Consider the following 21,866-nt stretch of genomic DNA (forward strand, 5'->3'; position numbering starts at 1 on the left):
TTTTAGATATGAGCAAAATACACATTTTCTTTGAAGACGTCATATCTCTAAAATTTTCATATGAAAAGATATAAGCGTTTTTGTAGTTTTTTCACCCACTTTTCCAAGCGTAACATTTCAAAATGGCGTAAGTGAAATCAAAAACTTTTCCCGTTACTTGAATAAGCATATCTTAAAGTGCATTTTAAGAAAATATGGTGATAGTATATTTTGATATTCTCTAATTAATGTGTTTTGAATTATTCCTCAATTTTACTTAGAAAACAGATTTTTCTGACGTCTGGTGATACTTATGCAATTACAGCAGAATATTTTATAATATATTCATAAAAAATGAATTATTTTAGTCGCAAACAAGAATATTGTAGATGTTTATCATGCCAATTTTTTATAAATATCGGTAATAATTTAACTTTACAGAAAAGTTCGGCCTGTTAATTACCTTGATTTTTCGTTATAGACTTCTGTTTACACTAAGTTTCATGGTAACGCCACAAATGCGGTCCAAATTATGCATATTGCATATGCACGCTCCTTCAAAGTGTGATAGCATAAGCGTCATCCAAAAATGACGTCCATCAATTGGGGAGATGGAGGGGATCTATGAAAGTGTAACAGTGCATGCATAAGGTATTGAAAAAAAGCGAGACAGCGGACGGAGGGGGGTCCAGAAATCCCGAAAAACGATGGACGTCATATTTGAATCGTCCCATACCGTGTGTGTCATCTAATCCTTATAGTGTATTCGGTGCACTTATTCCTTGTAATGTAATGTAACAAGTGCAGCGAATGAATCGGAATGATCTGATGCGGACGTGTAATTATGTCACACTTTTCTACACCCTGCAAATTGTGTGACCGTCCACCGTACGACGGGGAAGTACGCAATAATTTGTACAATCACGATCATTTATCAATAAATTACTGATTTGTAAGTATCGTGCCGCTGCCTATAAATTTCAAGTTAAAACATATTCTACTTGAATCATCGTGATTTCAATCAACATCGTCAGTGTTAAATTTTTTTGGCTGAATGGTGTAAAATTGTATATTCTAGAATATAAATTGCTATTTTGATCCTCTCCTACTTCTATAACCATAAATAAAACTGCTTCTTTTCATGTTGGATAAATACAGTTTATACACTAAACGTCATTATCCCGCACTTAAATTCGCAAACATGCACTTAAACCACACTTATGATATAGGTTGTGCGATATTTGCCAGAAAACCATTCGCCAGAAAACTATTCGCCAGAATTACATTCGCCAGAAAGTACCATATGCCAGAAAACCATTTGCTAGAAAGTACCATTCGCCAGAAAACCATTCGCCAGAATGTACCATTCCCCAGAATTAACCATCCCCTATATTGTTTTAATTTTTTCTTCAGATAAATCAAGTTTGCAATTGTAGGAGAAAAAATTGAGCCAGAGCGTTAAAAAAGTTGTGAGTTTATTTTTGTTATTATACTCAAAAAAGTACAGTGGACACCATCTCCAGTTGACTTAGTGAGCTAGCTTCGAATATCCGTTTTGGGTATTGTGGTTCTAGTATTCTAATTGTTGGACTAGGTACATATTGTAAAAAATATCGATTTCTCGGGCATTCAACGATCAACATCAACATTTGAAGCTTTATTAATTGAAAAGGCAACACTTAATCCTGAGGGACCGTGGAACTAGAAATAAGAAAATATACAATAGAACAAAACTGGCATTCATTAAAAGCTGCTCCACTATGTACAAAAGATATTGCTTTCTGATGTATATTGATTTGATTTTCAGCATGATGGATAATAAAGTAAGTTTTTTTTTGAATATATGTTGTTCCTGTAAAATGGTATTATGGTTTGGTAGAATTCACAAGAGATTCGCCCTTCTTTTCAGCATAAGCTGTTCTTTAAAGTTTTGTTGCTATGGACTTATTCATTGAATATTTACGAGATTTCAATATACGTAGCAACTTTTGTTATACAAATGTTATGGCATGGGATTATGTTATTTTATAATTATTAAACTCCATACTAATTATAAAATTGTCTTTCTGATTTTTGTTTTAGTTGCAATTAAATGTCTTTTTTATTATATTAATTATATTAAGTTTCACAGGGAATTATGGTTTGGAATATTTCACAAGTGGTTCTCCCTTATTTTAATCAAAGACTGTTCTGTAAAGTTGTGTTGCTTCTTATGGGCTAGATCATTGGATATTTACAAGATTTAGATATACATTGCAACAATTTCTGCCGTCTGTTCGATGGAGTAATTAATGCCTCCACTCACAAACGAAAGTTGCATTTACTATAACAACTTTCAGGAGCTTTCAGATAAATAAGACAGTTGTAAAATTAATAAGAACATCCTCTACATGGAGAATGGAGAATTCTTATTGGTCAAGAACTATACAGTCACCTCTCCACATCTTGATATCAAAAGGACCATCAAGATAGGGAGAGAACGAGACAAAGAACATGATGAGCACTAGATTGAAAATCACTCCGTTAATAGGAAAATAATAAACAAACAAACTTCATTTCGAGTTTCCAAATGTTTATGAATCGCTTAAATCTGGTCTAGTAACCTTTGATAATGTTCATATCGACATATAGAGAGAAAATTGGGAACAAAATATCAACAGGAACACATTGAGATATGGAGATATCGACATAAGGAGGATATCGAGATATGGAGAGAGAAATCGTATGCAGAATGAAGGGACCGAAGCAAGCATCGACATAGGGAGAGATATCGAGATGTAGAACATCGAGATGTAGAGAGTAAACTGTATCAAGTAGCGGTACATAATGACTCATTTTTGAATACTTTTTTATGTACTGAAATTTAAATGACCATTATTACTAAAAACCTTCTGGTCTATTTTTACTTGAATGTTGTTCCCTCGAATATCATTTCACCGAACGTCAGTTACTCGAATAACACTTTTCCCTGCAATCCATTCTCCCGAATGACCCGAAATTTGTATGGATCGTGGTATTAGGATAGAACCATGCACTTCTACCCCCCTTGAACGACCACGTGGCTCATGGACGGCCTTAAAATGGATGCAGTTCAAATGGAAAAGAAACAATCTTCAAAGAAAGAGTGGTGAATTTGAAAGTACGATAAATAAAATAAGAAAAAATGCTAAGTTCGGAGAAACTTTAAAGAACCGCTGATCAAAAAAGAAGGGTGCATGTCATATGAACCGTTCATCCCCCTGAAATATACAATAAGTTATGATGATTATGAGTGCCAAAATATTTTCAAGCAAATAGGCCACTTGAGAAAACGGGGTACTCTGAGAACTGGCATTTGCGGAACTGATGTTCGGGTAAAAGACGTTCGGAGTATCGATATTCGGGAGAAAATAGCACAACCCCAATAAACTGCCCATTGAAAAGCAAAAATTATCTGGTAGTTCTGTACAATACAATATTCTGATGAAGAACATCTCGCGGTGAAAGGAAATGCAATGCAAACAGCTTAGAATATTTTTCCAAAACCTCATAGGCAAAATTCTCGCAAGAGATGTAGAATGCAGAAGAACGAGATAATTACCGTACTATTAGCTCAATTTAGTGCTTTAGAAGATGTGAAAAGTGGCACAAGTCGAATATTGTGATGACCATCCTTGAATTCCGAGATATTTCATGATCAAAATCGACAAGAAAAATAATTCTGGGGAATGGTACTTTCTGGCGAATGGTACATTCTGGCAAATGGTTTTCTGGTAAATGGTACTTTCTGGCGAATGGTTTTCTGGCAGATGTCATTCTGGCGAATAGTTTTCTGGCGAATGGTTTTCTGGCAAATATCGCACAATCGATATAACGTTTAATAAATTATTTATTGGTAAAGAAAATAAAATGTGAGTTTTAAAATTTTTATTTCAAAAGAAAAATATTCAAAATCTATCATTATTTGCTTGTATCAGTCATATTCGAAAGTTAATATTAAAATGATAATAAATCTTCGAGCTGTTTAGTTAAATAGATAGAAAACCGAATTTAGTAGTATTCCATTTATTAGACTAGTCGAGTCTAGTACACGACACTGAAGACGGCAGTTGAGGTCGAAATACGCGTATCTGTCAAAGGATACAAACTCTAGTGGAATTAAATGCTACTTATTAAAAGCCAAACATCGAATTTTCAAGTGCACAAGACAGGAGAATCTGAAAATCAATCAAATTACTTCCTTGTTGGTGGTGACCAGCAATGGGATAAGTTTTCAACGTGGAGTGCTGTTTGGCTCTCAAGTCTTGTGCTCTTGAAAATTTGAGGTGTGACTTCGTTCTATAATCACCTTAAATAAGGGATTAGTAAAGGTTATATATAAACTAGAAAAGGTATCAAAAATAAGTAGTTGTTAATATTTTTGAGATTTTGATCAAAGTTTTATTTTTCAATGTTATATTCATACGGAGGCCGAGTGCATATAATTGACATAGTTAAGTATTGTCTAGTTTAAGAAACACTTATACAAAATTAAAAAAAGGGAATGCAACTGCATTTGCATTGTCCAATATAGTGAAAGCTTCAGCTTATATTGGCAGGACTTCTTTTAAATTTGTTTGAATTCGTCGATTTTTCCTTCCATTGACGGTATTTTATAGCAAAGAACGAATATTTCTGTAATTATTAACGATATGAATAAAAATACCAATACTAAACTGCTTGTTTATCCCAAGAATGATTCAGTATTTATTTATGTATTAAAAAATGTTCGACTGTAATTAAATAAGAATCTCAAGAAGTTGAAAAATCTGTTTTCTAAGTAAAATTAAAGGATAATTCAAAACACATTTATTAGAGAAAATCAAAATATAATATCACCAAATTTTCTTAAAATGCACTTTAAGATATGCTTATTCAAGTAACGGGAAAAGTTTTTGATTTCACTTGCGCCATTTTGAAATGTTACGCTAGGAAAAGTGGGTGAAAAAACTACAAAAACGCTTATATCTTTTCATATGAAAATTTTTGATATATGACGTCTTAAGAGAAAATGTGTATTTTGCTCATATCTAAAACTCTTCAGAACATAGTAGGCCTGAAAAATTGATATTTACGTTAGTATTGAGGAAAAACCCGATTTTTGACCATAAAGTTCTAAAGTGACCTATATCTCTAAAACTATCAGATATAGAAAAAAATGATGTTCTACGAAGTTTTCATATTTTCTATAATCTTCAATATTGTAGAACATTTTGTCGCGCTATCTTTTGAAATAAAAAAGTTTGAGAGTAAATTTCGAATGCTATGAAATTTGGCGCTTAGGACACTTTTGCATATAACGCGCCTTGACCAGACAAACAAATGTTCAGAAGACACCAAAACCCTATCTCTTATATATTTCAAGTTATTAATTTATTTCACTTAATTTCGTTCCGTAGACCAATGTGCACTGTTATAAGCGAAAGAGCGAGAGAGGAGAGCTCATTTGTTAAGGACGACTTTTTGATAAATTACGCGAGTTTTGATTTCATTTTATTGTTTTGATGAGCGAAAGGCAATTGTTTCTCTGACCCCTTCACAAATACGGGCTTGTGTGTATCGTGAGAGTTTATAACATATAACGTCGTAGCGGAGGGCCAAACCCATCACTAGTTTTTGACCAATTCAAACCATTTCAGCCTACTGTGTAAACCGAATCTAACTTGGCTAATCTTATCTAACGGTCCATTTATTAAACAGTGTAAAAATCTGAATTTGCGTAAATTATTAAAAATATAGTTGTTTATATATTAACAAATTTCCCGGTAAGCTCACGAGACTGATTAGAGCGACGATGGAAGGTGTGCAAAATTGTGTGAAGGTTTTAGGTGAACACTCCAGTTCGTTTGGATCCCGCCGTGGTTTACGACAAGGTGATGGACTATCGTTCCTGTTGTTCAATATTGCGCTAGAAGGTGATATGCAGAGACGGCCTAATAGCTGGGATACGATTTTTACGAGATCCAGTCAATTTGTTTGCTTCGCGGATGATACAGACATTATGAATGCGTCCAAGACCAAGTACATGCTAGTAGGTGGAGACGAGCGCGACAGGGCTCGCCTAGGTAGCAGTGTTACGATAGACGGCGATACGTTAGAGGTGGTCCTCGAGTTCGTCTCCCTTGGATCCTTGCTGACGGCTGACAATAACGTTAGCCGTGAAATACGGAGGCGCATCATCAGTGTAAGTCGGGCCTACTATGGCCTCCACAAGAAGACGATGCTCGAGGAGGACCTGCAAGCACGTTGAGTCTTCGAACGTCGGTGAACGGCGGACCCAGTATCCAGAAGTTGGTCAAAGCTGGAAGGGTGCGATGGACAGGGCATGTTACAACAATGCCGGACAGCAACGCTGCGAAAATGGTGTTCGCTTCGGATCCGCTTGGTACAAGAAGGCGTGGAGCGCAGCGAGCTAGGTGGGCGGATCAAGTGCGCATCGATGGGGCGAGCGTGGGGCAGAACCGACGAAAGAGAGATGCGGCCACGAACCGAGTATTGTAGCGTAAAATTGTTGATTCAGTGTTATCTGTTGAGATGTTACCAAATAAATATTTAGATGAATTATATATATGAAATAGTTACCTTTTACGACATTAAATACTGAAGCAATCCACCAATTCTCAATTTCTTCCATGTTATATATTTCCAATGTATCCATGGACGGCTTTGCTAAATTTCTTCAAGAAACCTGTTTCTCCGAAAATTTTAAATTAGTGAGTTGATATCTTAAGATATTTTAGGCATTTCCCTTCTCCCCAAATACTCCAGCACCATTAATCATCATCACCGTTTTTCCGCTCTTCCTCTTCCACAGATGACAGTTTCCAATGCAACGCACGTCACCCTGCGGAATGTAGGCTTCAATCTGTCCGGCAACTTTACCTGCGAAGTGACGGCGGACGCTCCTTCCTTCTACACCGGCGTGGCCACCAACGTCCTCACGGTTGTCGGTAAGTATCATTTGCATGGCTACGCAATTTCCCACCCTCATCTCTCGGATTTTAGGACCATTTTTCGTTAGTATCCCGAGCAAAGACGGATAACAGGACGGTATCGTATTGATATCGAATTGATATCGATAATTATTGTCACTGCACTGTAATGTGTGACAACAGGTTGATAACAAAATTGGATACTTATTCTAGATTTATAGAAATGTTAATGAATTATATGATAATACAATTTTTCTATTCTATTCTGAATCAATACTCTAAGTATTTTTTCTACGCATTTTATTCTTGATTTGTTTGGAGCAATCAAAGTCATACCTAACATTATTTTGTGACATTTTGATATTCAAATAAGAAATTTTGTTATGTCAGCCAGGATGATAACAAACTCAGTTATCATGATAATTTGCAGGTAACAAGATTTCTTATCATTTTGTCATCAATTTCTGCTGGGGATTCAGTCCTGCTGACAATGGTGTCCATCGTCACCGGTCGCTTTTTTTTAGTTGCGTGGGAAGCACATTTGGCGCCAGTCCGACATCGCCATCGTCGTCGTCAAGTGCTGTCTTGAGAAGGGCCATTAATTAGTTTGGCTTTTCCGCTGCTTGAGCACTTTTTCAGCAGGCTCGGTTTCAAGTGGCCACCATCAACCAACCACCACCGCTGGCTATCCTGCTGGCACTATGGGTCATACATTAAAATTTCACGTCGAAATTCCAAGCTTTCTACTAATTAACAAAATTCAACGCAAAAATAAAATGCATACAGAAGTCGTTTGAGTTGAACTTAGGACATTTGTTAGGATTATGACTTTTATAAACATATTTTCTGTTTTTCGGTACACCCCAATGAGATATTCATCTCATATAATTCATTTTATAAAACAAAGTTATTGAAACTTGTGTCACGATTTTTTTGCTTTTCGGCCCATTGTTCCCCGTAAGGCCAGGTAAAATATCTCGTTTTGAATGAGTCACGACGACGGCACGGTTTGGACGATAAAAGGCGGGGGCGAAAGATTGCCATTTGAGCAATCCGTCGTCGGTTAGGCTGTCATCCCTGCGCCGCGAGGTGGAAATTTATGTTCAACAGCACTCGGAATGCTAATGGGTATTTGGAGGGGCAGCCAGCCAGCCCAAAAGTAGGTTTTTTCAACAATTTGGGGGTGGGGAAAATAATTGCATTAATCTGGTGATGATACGTGTGGGATGGACAACGGGGGTGGGGGTGGTGGAAAGTGCTTTTTCAGATGGCGTTCTTTTCGGGTGTCAGATTTTGACCATCGTAATTGGAATGAGAGCGGCGTGGAAGGCCTTCTAAGAAAGTAATGGTGCAAGAAGAATTGCTTCTTGTGTCAATTTTGTGTATATTATGGTACAGACTGGGACGGTACAGAAAGAAATTCTGTCTCTCGGTCTCTGTACATAATTAATGGGATTTGTTTATTCATGATTTAAGTCTATACGTAAATAGATGGGTGAACATGAACACGTAAATGGACGGCGGAAAAGCGCAAATAGAATTATCATGGATTATTTAAAAAGTTTTATCCCAATTATCTTAAGATCCAAAAAGGTATTGTCTCGAGTACAAAGTATTCCTTTCCTATCAAATCATTGCATCCAAACTGTAACATAATCTTGAAACAATCTAAAGAGCGTAAAAAAAATACAATTTGAAAAACAAACCTTAGGAACATTCAAAGCTTTACACTTTGTACTGCAGTTGATAGGTGTCATCGATCACTATAAATTAACAACAAAATAAACATATAAACGATTTAGTTCTTGTTGGAAAAAAATTACATATTTTCATACCGTTGCAGTTCTGAATCATTTATACATATGAAATTGAAACATGTGAACAAGTGAAACATTTAAAGCCATTTTATAATATTTTATAACATTTTTAGCAATCTTTAAGCTATATTAAGCCGTAATAGGCCATTTTAAATTACTTTAAGTTGTTTGAGCCGTTTTAGGCCGTTTTAAGCTACAGGGGGTTGTCAAAATATCTGGGACAGGCAAAAATTGAGCCAACTTTGGAATGCTGTAACTTTGACAAAAATTGACCGATTTAAATTCTTCAAGAAGAAATGGACAGGTCAACTAATCTAGTTTTGAAGTGCATCCACGGAGATGAACTATGACCACCGGATACCGGCGATAATCCGGATTTCCGGAAGCATGTCTTATGCAGTAAAATTATGGCGTGTTTTCAGCAAAGATCTCGGTTAAAAATCAAAATTTTACTGCACATGAAGATAGAAGATCAAATGCTGAAGCGATTGGTGCGCCAAGTATTAAGATCGTTCCAGAAACAACCAAGATATGGCCATTTCCCCGGAATCTGTGCCGGTAGTGGATCCGAATTGGGATCAAACAATTTATTCACTCAAACTATATCGCGCAATGAGGGGCCCAGATAGCCGTAGCGGTAAACGCGCAGCTATTCAGCAAGACCATGCTGAGGGTCATGGGTTCGAAGACATGAAAAATGAGCCGTCGCATGATATGTTTTGGTGTCAAAATCGAAATGTCCCCTATGCAAGGTTTCCCCGGGGCACTTGACGGCGCCATGAGTGGTCAAATCTGTATAGGACTCATTTTCAACTTATAATAGGGTATTTTATGATAAGTAGGGACAATGGAAATTCGCGATTTCGCGGAAGCCGCGCAATCCGCGAAATTTGGCCATTGACGCCAAAATCCGAAAATCACGTGAAATGCCACAAAATTTGTTAAATTTAGAGAATTTATATGACAATTCCAGTAAATTTAGGATGTTTGCTTATGAAAATGGGTAATTAATTTATGATTCGAGGTACCATCAGAAATGTTATCATCTAATTTTAAATAAAATTATCATCTAAATTTGAAAAATGAAAAAACTTTCAATGAAAAATTAAAAAAAACCTTTTATTGAAGGTCAAAACTATGGAACCGTGACAAAGCCGCGAAATTTAAGTTCTATCACCAGGGCCAACCGCGAAATTTTAAAAATTTTGCCGCGAATTTCCTTTGTCCCTAATGATAAGCTAGGGAGAAAACAATATTGCGTGATATAGTTTGAGTGAATAAATTCTCACCGTGCAGTAAAATTTTGATTTTTAACCGAGATCTTTGCTGAAAACACGTCGTCTTTTTTACTGCATAAGACATGCTTCCGGAAATCCGAATTATCACCGGTATCCGGTGGTCATAGATCATCTCCGTGGATGGAAAACTAGATTAGTTGACCCGTCCATTACTTTTTAAAGAATTGAAATCGGTCAATTTTTGTCAAAGTTTCAGCATTCCAAAGTTGGCCCAATTTTTGCCTGTCCTAGTTATTTTGACAACCCCCTGTTTTTTAATCAGATTTTATTCGGTTTAAGCCGTTCTAAGCCATTTTTAGCCATTTTAAGCCATTGTAAACCATTTTAACCCATTTAAAGCCATTTTAAGTCAAATTTAAGCCGCTTCAAGCCATTTAAAGCCTTATTATGCCATTCTAAAACCACTTCAAGCCATTTTGAATAATTAGAAGCCGTTTGAAGCTATTTTGAGCCGATTTAAGCCTAATTTTGCCATTTTAGGTGGATTTTAAATTTTGGATTTTGGATTTTGCATTTTGGATTTTGGATTTTGGATTTTGGATTTTGGATTTTGGATTTTGGATTTTGGATTTTGGATTTTGGATTTTGGATTTTGGATTTTGGATTTTGGATTTTGGATTTTGGATTTTGTATTTTGGATTTTGGATTTTGGATTTTGGATTTTGGATTTTGGATTTTGGATTTTGGATTTTGGATTTTGGATTTTGGATTTTGGATTTTGGATTTTGGATTTTGGATTTTGGATTTTGGATTTTGGATTTTGGATTTTGGATTTTGGATTTTGGATTTTGGATTTTGGATTTTGGATTTTGGATTTTGGATTTTGGATTTTGGATTTTGGATTTTGGATTTTGGATTTTGGATTTTGGATTTTGGATTTTGGATTTTGGATTTTGGATTTTGGATTTTGGATTTTGGATTTTGGATTTTGGATTTTGGATTTTGGATTTTGGATTTTGGATTTTGGATTTTGGATTTTGGATTTTGGATTTTGGATTTTGGATTTTGGATTTTGGATTTTGGATTTTGGATTTTGGATTTTGGATTTTGGATTTTGGATTTTGGATTTTGGATTTTGGATTTTGGATTTTGGTTTGGATTTGGATTTGGATTCAATTTTCAATTTTCAATTTTCAATTTTCAATTTTCAATTTTCAATTTTCAATTTTCAATTTTCAATTTTCAATTTTCAATTTTCAATTTTCAATTTTCAATTTTCAATTTTCAATTTTCAATTTTCAATTTTCAATTTTCAATTTTCAATTTTCAATTTTCAATTTTCAATTTTCAATTTTCAATTTTCAATTTTCAATTTTCAATTTTCAATTTTCAATTTTCAATTTTCAATTTTCAATTTTCAATTTTCAATTTTCAATTTTCAATTTTCAATTTTCAATTTTCAATTTTCAATTTTCAATTTTCAATTTTCAATTTTCAATTTTCAATTTTCAATTTTCAATTTTCAATTTTCAATTTTCAATTTTCAATTTTCAATTTTCAATTTTCAATTTTCAATTTTCAATTTTCAATTTTCAATTTTCAATTTTCAATTTTCAATTTTCAATTTTCAATTTTCAATTTTCAATTTTTAATTTTCAATTTTCAATTTTCAATTTTCAATTTTCAATTTTCAATTTTCAATTTTCAATTTTCAATTTTCAATTTTCAATTTTCAATTTTCAAAACATCACCTGGTGCGGTCTGTCTGAACACCGACCAATTGTAGCCATTTTCAGCCGATATAAGCCATTTTAAGCTATTTTAAGTCAATTTAAGCCTTCAAGTTATTGTCAGACTTTTCAAGCCGTTTTTAACCATTTTAAGCTCTTTTAGGCCGTTTCCAGCCGTTTCAAATAGTTTTAAGCCATTTTAAGCCGTTATAACCTGTTTTAAGTCGTATTAAACCATTTTATTACGTTTTAAGTTTTTTTAAGCTGAGGTTAATGGAGGGATCAGATTGTTGAAGCCATTCCTCGAGAAGTCTGATTAGTGGTTTCGGGAGAGTATATGAAGTAGTCGCTTGAGAGTTAACATACTGATGAAGGAGTTGAAAGTAGCTAATAGATAGCTGTTCAACCAAGAATTAATGGTCAATTTGGTGAGCTCGTTTTATGCTTTTATTTTAAATATATCACATGTTACGACATACATTTTTATCAAGACAATGATTAGAGGGTTACGTTTTTGTTATTTATTGAAAAATAAGAATGGTTTTTCACTTATAGTTTGTTCTGTATCATAGCAGCCACCAACTCAAAAGTCGAGCGTGATTTTTTATATGCTCTTGATAAAGATATAATAGTTAAAAGAGAACGAACAAAACCTTCATTTTTTGATACCGGTTGACTATTTATCATATGTCCATTATTTCGTCGAAGGCACAGTACCAAGAAACCAACTGAACCAATATTCAGCATTCCGGAAAGCAACGAAAATATCATCGTATAAATTCCATCTGCATATTACCGTGAAACCATCATCATTATTTTCGTTTGGAATGTGTCGTTTATTCCTCTGAACGTAACCACCCACTTATTCACAGTAGCGTATACACCAAAAACTGAGCAAAGCATGCAGTCTGAAATACAGTCCATGTTAAACTCATCTAATCGAGTTATTTCAACGCACTCGATTCATGAAATTTAGAGATAGAGTCAGTTCGAACATTTTGGATACGGTCAAATGACCTAATTTGAAACATAGATTTCTGATTTTAGAAGAGGCATCCAAAGATTTTGAAAGAATGTAACACGTAATACGTTATTGGGTAACCAACTCCTGAAGATTCACAATTTTGTATTTCCTCTGCAATTCCACACCTCCATACTGTCGTACACATCGCAAACACTTCCAACCACATGGCCAATGCCAGATCACTTTCCCAATTTGTATTCCGGTTTATCTATCTGCCAGAGATAATTCATTACAGTGCACTTCTGCAGAAACCATTCATATCTACCGAGGGAACCGTCGTCCATATGGAACAACGTGTGCTGCTGCACATGAAAGGGTGTTTATAGAATTTCATTAAGCTGTTACACTACAGTAGAGGGTGTGCAGTAGAGCTTCTGTTGCTTCCTGGTGTGCCGTCGTTCGTAAGTACACTGAAAGCCCAACTTACGTAATGATCCCGCTTGAGCATCTCATGCACGAAAGTGAACAGCTTTTCCAATTGATCCACCGAATTCTTCTGAAGGTATGAGAGGACAAATAAATTCCGATTGTTTGGATGGCCTTATTCGCCCTATCTACAAGAAAGGGCATAGACTGGAGTGCGCCATTTGAAGAGCTGAAATACAAAATGCTGTTACGCATCGTGTTTAACAGATTAAGACGGCTCGAGGAGTCCTTCTTCGGCGAATACCAAACTGGTTTTCATGAGAGCCGTTCGACAACGAACCAGATGTTTACCTAGCGAATGATCTTAGGTAAATTCAGCGAGTATAACTTGCTGACCCACACTCTATTTGTTGATTACAAAGCATCGTACGATTCAGTGAAAAGAAATGAGCATTAGCAAATAATTTCGGACCATGGTTATCTGGCGAAACTAATTAGGCTGACATATGCTACGTTTAAGGGTTCGAAATCAGGTGTTCAGATTGCATACGAGGTGTAAACCTCCAAAACGTTTGTAAGTTCAAGAACATGGATCATGATTTTACCTTTCATTTCTTTTAGCACAAGTTTCAATAAATGGAGGTTCCACTGTTTTATGCATCATCAGAGCGACGGACCAACCGAGCGTGTTGACGCTAGCCGAAAATTTCCTCAAGCCATCAACGCGGTGTGGCATCTGCTTCCCGGCTTTGACAATGGCACACAAAAGCGGATAGTGTAGATATCATCCGGTTTGGCCGCCGCCGACGACGCATAGTGGTTCAGATATAAAAAATCATGGCAAAAAATAAATCATTCCTAATATATTACGAGCTCTGATCATGAAAAATGTTGTGTAATATGTGTTTCGGTTTCCCTTTTTTGGCGCACAATGCCAGGTAAATAGTCACAATACTATGGTTTTCGTAGAACGAAATTCCCTTTGTTCAAACTAATGGTCGGACTCGATTATCCAGAGTATCGATTTTTTTTCACTCCGGATAATCGAATCAACCGAATAATCGAATCACTAAGAAAAAAATTGAAATCTTCGAAAAAAAAAACTTAAATATTATCTTTTTTCATTGTTTTATTTATATGATGCGTTGGAGTAGCCAGAAACTATTTCTAGGAAGAGTAGGGGTCTTTACAAGAAAATATAGTTTTGATCAGCATACACTAAAAACCACTTTTTTAAACCCCCTTTTCTTAAAAACGTTCAAAACTGCAAAACCGTTCATATTGTGTATTGCAATACCAAATTATCTCAGATTTATGTATAAAAATTTAAAAACAAGAACATCAAACAACAAATTCCGGATAATCGAGTCTAAAATTCCGGATAATCGAATTCCGGATAATCGAGTCTCCGGATAATCGAGTCCGACCTGTATTGAAAAAAATCTCAAGTTTTTTAGAAGAAGTGAAATTTTAAAGCAAAAATGAAGGCAATCGGTCTTGAGCACTTATTAAGGGTTCAAACATGGAGAAAAGCGATTTCCTTGGAGATTCTCGTATGTGTTTTTAACTTTCTGATATTAGGATGAATGTTTGACTTTGTTTTCCATAGAAACATGTTTGGACATAGTTTTTGCCAGCTCTTTAGAAAACTGGCCCACTGTGCGACGATACCACTCGTTGGAAATGATAAATTGCGCCCAGGTTGATAAATTAAGGACAGTTTCTCAGGGCTTCGCCGCATGCAGACTTCCCTTTCCGATCGAGTCTTGTGGCAAATGAAACTCCGACGACGACTAGCTACACGAGAGCTGAGCGATTTAAAGTACATCCTTCATATTAAATGCCGGATTAATGATGGTGACAGCTTGCTTGGAAAAGCACGCCGAGGTAAATGAGCTGAGCACTCAAACTGACTGGTCCTAGTGGCTGACAGTCGCGTTTAAGTGGATTTTGAAGTGTGATAAACTTAATTACAATGGCCATTGTCAGTTGCTTTCAACACTCATATGTAAATGATTGGATTAGCGATTTAGTGTTTTGTCATTCCATCAATCCAAAGTAAGTGTTATTTATCATATATATTCATTCTAATTATTGTATACTCTGTCCTCAAAATGACTTCTCATTTTTCATGGACATAATCATGGAAAGATGTTAACGTAAAACGAACTAACAATAGATTCGTACTCCAACTTCCATATCAACCAAACTGCGACAGAGCCACACAGCAGAAAATAATTTGTAATATCACGTCCTTTTAGCCTGTACATCAGTCCCGCCGCGAAGTCAGCGACTGTTAAAAATTGGGGTATAGCAATCGATAGAACCGGGTCGAGAAAATAACGAAACCGATGTATAAAATTGACCAAGTTTTGAACTCTGATCTAGCGAGTGAGAGCCGCGCACGACCACTCTCGGTCATATCGATACGCTAAAGGAAGTGAGGTCAATATGCTTCAAATTTTGTATTAATACCTGAAATGAGTTATTAATGAGAATGAAATAAATACGAATGCAAAAATGGTCAATATGCCAAGAAAGCTCTCATTTAATAACTCATTTAGGAACTGTGTCCTCATTAGAACACTAAGCTGTGAAGCAGGCTCAGTCTCGGTAAGGACATAACGCTAAAAAAATAAGATTGTTCTAAAATGGATATGCTTTAATTGATTTTCCTCCAATTCTTGATACATACACAGTTTGAACGTAACGTGTAAATTTCTGAGACATATAATGCACAAAATTGGAGCGTGGTATATAATGGATATTTACATGACATGTCATGTAAACTTCAATTATATGTCATGTAATCCAGCAGGATTCTGTGTGATTACATGACATATAACACAAATTTACTTGATTCCAGACTTAAATTTACATGACGACATGTTTACATCGCATAAATGAAGTTTACATGACGTATAATCTTCATTATTTTTAACTGTGTAGTCCGAAATTATTTTACTTTTTCCTGTGAAGTAAGAACGACGGTGAAATATGGAAAAGTTTCCAATTTTGACAGTTTTGTATCCATTCACTTTTGACGGGGAGCCGTTTCAGTTGGTATTCTTTCGCCAGGTGAGAAGGTTGATAGATGGGTCGAGAAGCGACGAAGATTCTACTTAATCCTTCGCTAGAGGAACATTGAAACGAAAGCTACTTAAAGAAGGCAATTTATTAATAGAAGTGCTCAACTTTGGACGTCTTTTTCCAGTTCTTTTGATTGTGAAGTAAGGTTTAATAAAGATGACGTAACCTGACTAATAAGGGTATCAATCTATACTTGACTGAACAGCATTTGAAAAAAAAGATACACTGCCGTTTTATGCATTATTCCATTTCTTAAAATAGGCAGTAGGGTGGCTAAAAACGATTCTACTTCATACCACTCATTCGATTCTGTATCAAATTCTGAGTATCCTCCAAAAATGTGAGCTTATCTGAATTTAAACTGATATTGCTCAAGCCCTTCAAACTTTGTACGGGGATAAGCTAGATTTTTTTTCTGGAGCGGGCCTAGCAAAGTCTTGTATTATGACGACAATGTTGCAATGTTCATCGCAATATTCATAAATTATACAAATTTCTTAGTCGGCGTAGATTTGTATTTATTTTATTTGTTTGTGTTTAACTTTAAATCGCGCCACATCAATAATGTATGAAAAATTCAATTTCATAACGGTAAATTATTGGCAGTTATCATTCATCAGAATTTTCCTGAAAAATCTGTAAACTTTCTGATCTTACTACAAAATTTGTTGTAGAATCTATATCAAACTGATTAATAAATCTCATGAAGAATTCCGCCAGAGAATGCTTTAGAAATTCATTCAAGGTTTACTCTGAGGATCCCTCCTTAAAATTCACAAGATTTTCATTAGAAATTAAACAGGAATCAGCAAAATATGCTTAGTGATTTCTCAGAGAAGTTGTCCACAGATCTATCTCCATTTCTGTTCACATAAAATTCTCTAAATGTTTCAGATTTCTCTAAAAATCAATTAAACTCGTTTACTATTGAAAATAATTTATTATATTTTTTTTCAAAACTGCCTACTTATGGGAGCCGTGGAACAGATTTAAACATTCCTATTTTGAACACAATATGATACAATTTTGGTATTACGCGTTGCAAGGAAAATTATGATTCCTGAAAAATCCAGAGCTATTGATCATCAAAATTTTCCTCCAAAATCATCATAGTCACCGATGACATTGAAGACTATTATAGCTGTTTATGTCGTGTCTGCTGTCACTGTGAAATGTATGATTTCAATGGAATTCGATGAATTCCTCTGTTTTCACATGGACCTTGCCTGAAAAATACTAGGCAATGCAGATCCCGGTAGTTTAAATCCCTTGAATTTAATGCATCATTACGTTCTTCATCTCAATTAGCTTAGTGTACCTAAAACAAACGTTTAGCTCTCATTTTGGTCTGTCTTCGATAAATATGTGTGACGCTCATTGATACCACGCAGATGAAAATTATGTACAATTTACGGTGTACATGGCGGGGCCATTAGGAACCGTTCCGATGAAGCAGTAGTGACACAATTCCTCATGTAAAATGCAGTCTCTAGCTACGTTGGTCTCGAACGTTGTTACCCATAGTAAAACCCTATACATGGCGATCTGTAATTCACAATACTCAAATATGATTCCCTATACCCAGGGGGCCAACAAAAGACGATTTCCCCGTAGCTTACAACAAAAACACGTTGAAGATAGTTTCTCCCTTTATTTAGTGGTTTACTCATTTACTTGCATATATCTAGGAATCGTGTAACTTTTGAGCAACAGCGCACTAAAATCAATTTCGTCATTATGCTCCTTACCCAGCTTAAACCCACGTTAATGAGTAGTTATAAGTTCACGTGTACATCCCAAAACTGTCAGATTCCCCAAAAGCGTAAAATTCCCAAAAATTTCAAAATCATGTTGGCCACGATTCATATATATGGGGTTGACACGCTTGGAGGGCCCGTGCTTATACCCCTCAAAAGATTGAAAATTTTGTTGAAAATGTTAGAGAATGCTGTTGAAAAATGTTGGTCTAACGACATTCCACACTTCACATAACATTTGATGCAAATTGTCAATGGGTTGAATAGGCCTCTACACTGTTTTGGTTTTGTATGGGATTTTGACGTTTACTGGCCTTGTTGTTTACTAATTTCATGGCGGAATGAAAGAGAGAAAATGATTTTTGTGCAGAGCGGCTCTGCATGGAAATCTAGTGATCATGACAAAATAAATGATGCATCGCGGTTGTTCTTTATCATGCGAGCATAGCAACAACGATAAACCATTAGTCGTCAAGTCCTAACAACAAACTCCGCTCCTCGGAAAATGAATCGCTCGCCATGTGTGCTAACGATCAATTGTTCGCTAACCAACGTCAAAACTTTTGGAGGATTTTTAAGCTTTTATTTCGCGATCTGCCTTCTAGTATGCCATTACTGATCTGAAAGTCAATGGGAAATGGTTTGGGCGAAAAATTATGCCGAGAAAGCGTTCTGATTCATCTTAATCGCAACTTGTTACAACATCCGACAAACGGTTTGTCCCGCGACAAACAGTGTATCTGATGCTCCATATATCTTTAATATGCACGCGTAGTGAGCATGTTTCTGCAAGAGCAACGGCCCTCACCATTCAAATACAGTCAACTCTCCACATCTCGATATCTCTCCCTATGTCGATGATTTCATAAGTCCCTTCAGTCTGCATACATTTTCACTGTCCATATCTCGATATCCTCCTTATCTCGATATCTCCATATCTCGATGTGCATCTGTTGATTTTTCGTTCTCAATTTTCTCTCCGTATGTCGATATAACCAATATCTAGGGTTACTAGACCAAAGTTTTGGGATTCAAAACAAATTGGGAGCGCACAATGACGTCTGTTTGTGTATTACTTTCTTGGCAACGGAGTGTTTTTCTATCTAGTTTCAATCAAAAATGTGTTCTTTGTCTCGATCTCTCCCTATCTCGATGATCCCTTCGATATCGAGATGTGGAGAGGTGACTGTACTATGTTGTTAGTCGCTAGAGGCGATTTTTTTCCATCCCAATTGTGCTCCAAATCGCAATGCTTACTATGGTGCATTTCCTCTTTGCGGGTATTGCTCACTGCGCGTTATTTCCGCGAAGCTATCCAAATTTTTAAATTTCCCCGCAATATGCTGTAGTGCAAAGTTTTAGTTAATTTAACAACATCCTGCTGCTTATTTATAACAACCGGTGTTACAAAAAATAGTGTAACTAAATAACACATAAAGTTATAATTTTGATAGCTTCAGCTAGCCAGAAACTACTTATTTTTTTATTCTGTTGCCTCTTGGAGGATGCAAAGATTTTCGTACGAAATTCCTCAAAAAAGAGTCATGCAAAGGAAGCAGAAACAACAAAAAGTTGAAACAGATGGACAAAGGAACAACAAAAGATAAGTGATTATTTATGATCTCTGGGGACGGATCTGGCGTAGTGGTTGGAACACACGCCTCTCACGTCAAAGACCAGGGATCGAATCCCATCCCCGAGAAAGTCATTAAAAATATCAGTGAGGACTTCCTTCGGAAGGGAAGTAAAGCCATTGGTCCCGAGATGAACTGGGCCCTGGGCTAAAAATCTCGTTAATAAAGAACAGAACATGAACTTTTCTCAATATGTTAATTATTACAGAATAATTAAAACCTGATAATTAAAAAAAAAACTATGTTCTCAAGATAATAATAATCTCCATCATAATCTAGTGAAAAATTATCCTTGAAATCTAGCAGAATTCATTTCTTCACTTCTGGATTTATTAGAATCCCTCTAGGAATCCCGCCTAGGAATTGCAGAGGAATTCAATCCTAGAATATGGATTCTTTCAATAAGTGATAAAACTATTTATAAAGACATGTTTCAAGGCAGATCCTTACCAGTCAATCCCTTTTCCATCCCATTTATTTTGTTAAATATTTCTCCACGGATTCCATTACCGCATTTTGGAAACAAAAGTTTTCGTAAATAATCTCGTTATAATTCTGAAATTTGGAGCAGAATTTCCAGAAAAAGCATAGAAGAATTTTTGACGCAATTTCCGAAGGATTTTTTATGAAATGCGCAAACGAATTTGTAATGATATTTTTGGGAAAACTTTTAAAACTATTTCAAAGAAGAGTTTCTAGTAGAACTATGAGCAAAATGTCTCAGTATAAGATTTGCCAGAATCACTTTTTTTCCTGGGAACGTATTCTGTAATCAATTTGTTGTTATAAGTAGACATATAAGGAATGGTTATCCTAAGCATTTAAAACAGCTTTTTATGCATTACTCAGAAAATACGGACTCCTGGAACCAGAAGCGCGTCCACGTTCGAAACCATGGGTAGGACAAATGTTGGGAAATATTTTGTACACAGTGAAGCTAATAAAATGTTTAACCCTGGACTGGAAATTTGAAGCTCCTATACCTATTTGAGAGTCAGTTGAGATGAGGATATTTTACTGTGTCCAAGCGTTCTAACGATATTGTCAGTTGTTTTTTCCGCTCAACAGATTTTTTTAATTTTTTTATTCCTCGTGACATTATGACAATAAGGCATTTCATCACAAATGTATTCAGGTATTTGCCCAAATGTTCGGATATTTCTCCGGAAATTTTAAAAAAGAGTTCATTTAGTGATTGTTTCCCAAGGAATTTCGCCACGAATTTTGTTTGGGATACCTCAAGAATTCAGCCAGGATTTTGCCAAGAAGAACTACAGAAATGAATTTTCTTATTATTTCAGAAATCATATGAAATCCTCCAAAAATTCTGTGAACATTTTTCAAAAAAGGCATAACGTCTCCAAGATTTTATATAGTGATTTATCCATCGATAACCTTGGGACATCCTCGAAGATTTCCAGTAAAAACGCTTTCTAAAATTCAATCAATAACTTCTCCAATAATTTATATGATTTTTTTTCGAAATTGTCTGTCGGTATTTGGCTCCATCCCATTACCCCGAACGCCATTACCCCGAACGCCACTACCCCGAACGCCACTACCCCGAATGGGTCACTACCCCGAAAGCCATTACCCCGAATGGGTCATTAACCCGAACGCCACTACCCCGAATAGTATGAGATACTTGTTTTGCGTGCAAAAATGCGTCTCTAATGAAGGCTGGTAATTAATGGCACGTAAAATTCCTCGGTATAATGTTCATCATATATATTCCCATCTTTTATATGCCAGCTATTCTTTCGAAATATCTTGATGGCAACTTTATTCTTCTCATTCTTTCTGAGACAGTGCCTGTTTATCAGCTCAGTGGGCACCTCCGCAATTCAAGGGTTCATTCACCCACCCCCTCGTACTTTTTTTTGTATGGAAATTCTACATATTGTGAATGGGCTGTAACATTTTGAGGACAACCACCCACAAACTTTTTGCTCCCTTCAGCGTTACGAAATTTGTGAATGGGCTTTAATAAAATAAGCCTTATATTGACTGAAATGAATTCGAACCCTCAATATGGTGTTGCTTAACAGATGCGTAATTACCGGTATTTGGACTTGTTGGTGGTGTTCATATTTCAATTTTGTTTTTGAACAAATATGTTTCTTTCTTATGAATATAGGTTGTCTCATAGCATCACGTTGTTACAGTGATCATTCACGTCATAGCTGCAAACATTTCAACAGAAATTTTCCCTTCTTTTTTAAATAGGCTGTACTTTCACGTTTTTGTTGGATAAGCTAGTCACTAATATTTCCATATAGAA

At 35.7% G+C, this 21,866-nt stretch overlaps 1 protein-coding gene across 1 annotated transcript in view; it reads left to right on the forward strand.

Annotated features, from left to right (window-relative positions):
• LOC5564746 overlaps positions 1 to 21,866 on the forward strand; it is a 789,319-nt gene that overhangs the window by 304,435 nt on the left and 463,018 nt on the right. The window contains exon 4 of the mRNA XM_021837966.1: positions 6,812 to 6,947. Coding sequence (XP_021693658.1) covers positions 6,812 to 6,947 — 136 coding nt within the window. The remainder of the gene's footprint in view (positions 1 to 6,811; positions 6,948 to 21,866) is intronic.

The sequence above is a fragment of the Aedes aegypti genome, chromosome 1 (assembly GCF_002204515.2).
Source record: "Aedes aegypti strain LVP_AGWG chromosome 1, AaegL5.0 Primary Assembly, whole genome shotgun sequence".
In the NCBI taxonomy this organism is placed as follows: domain Eukaryota; kingdom Metazoa; phylum Arthropoda; class Insecta; order Diptera; family Culicidae; genus Aedes; species Aedes aegypti.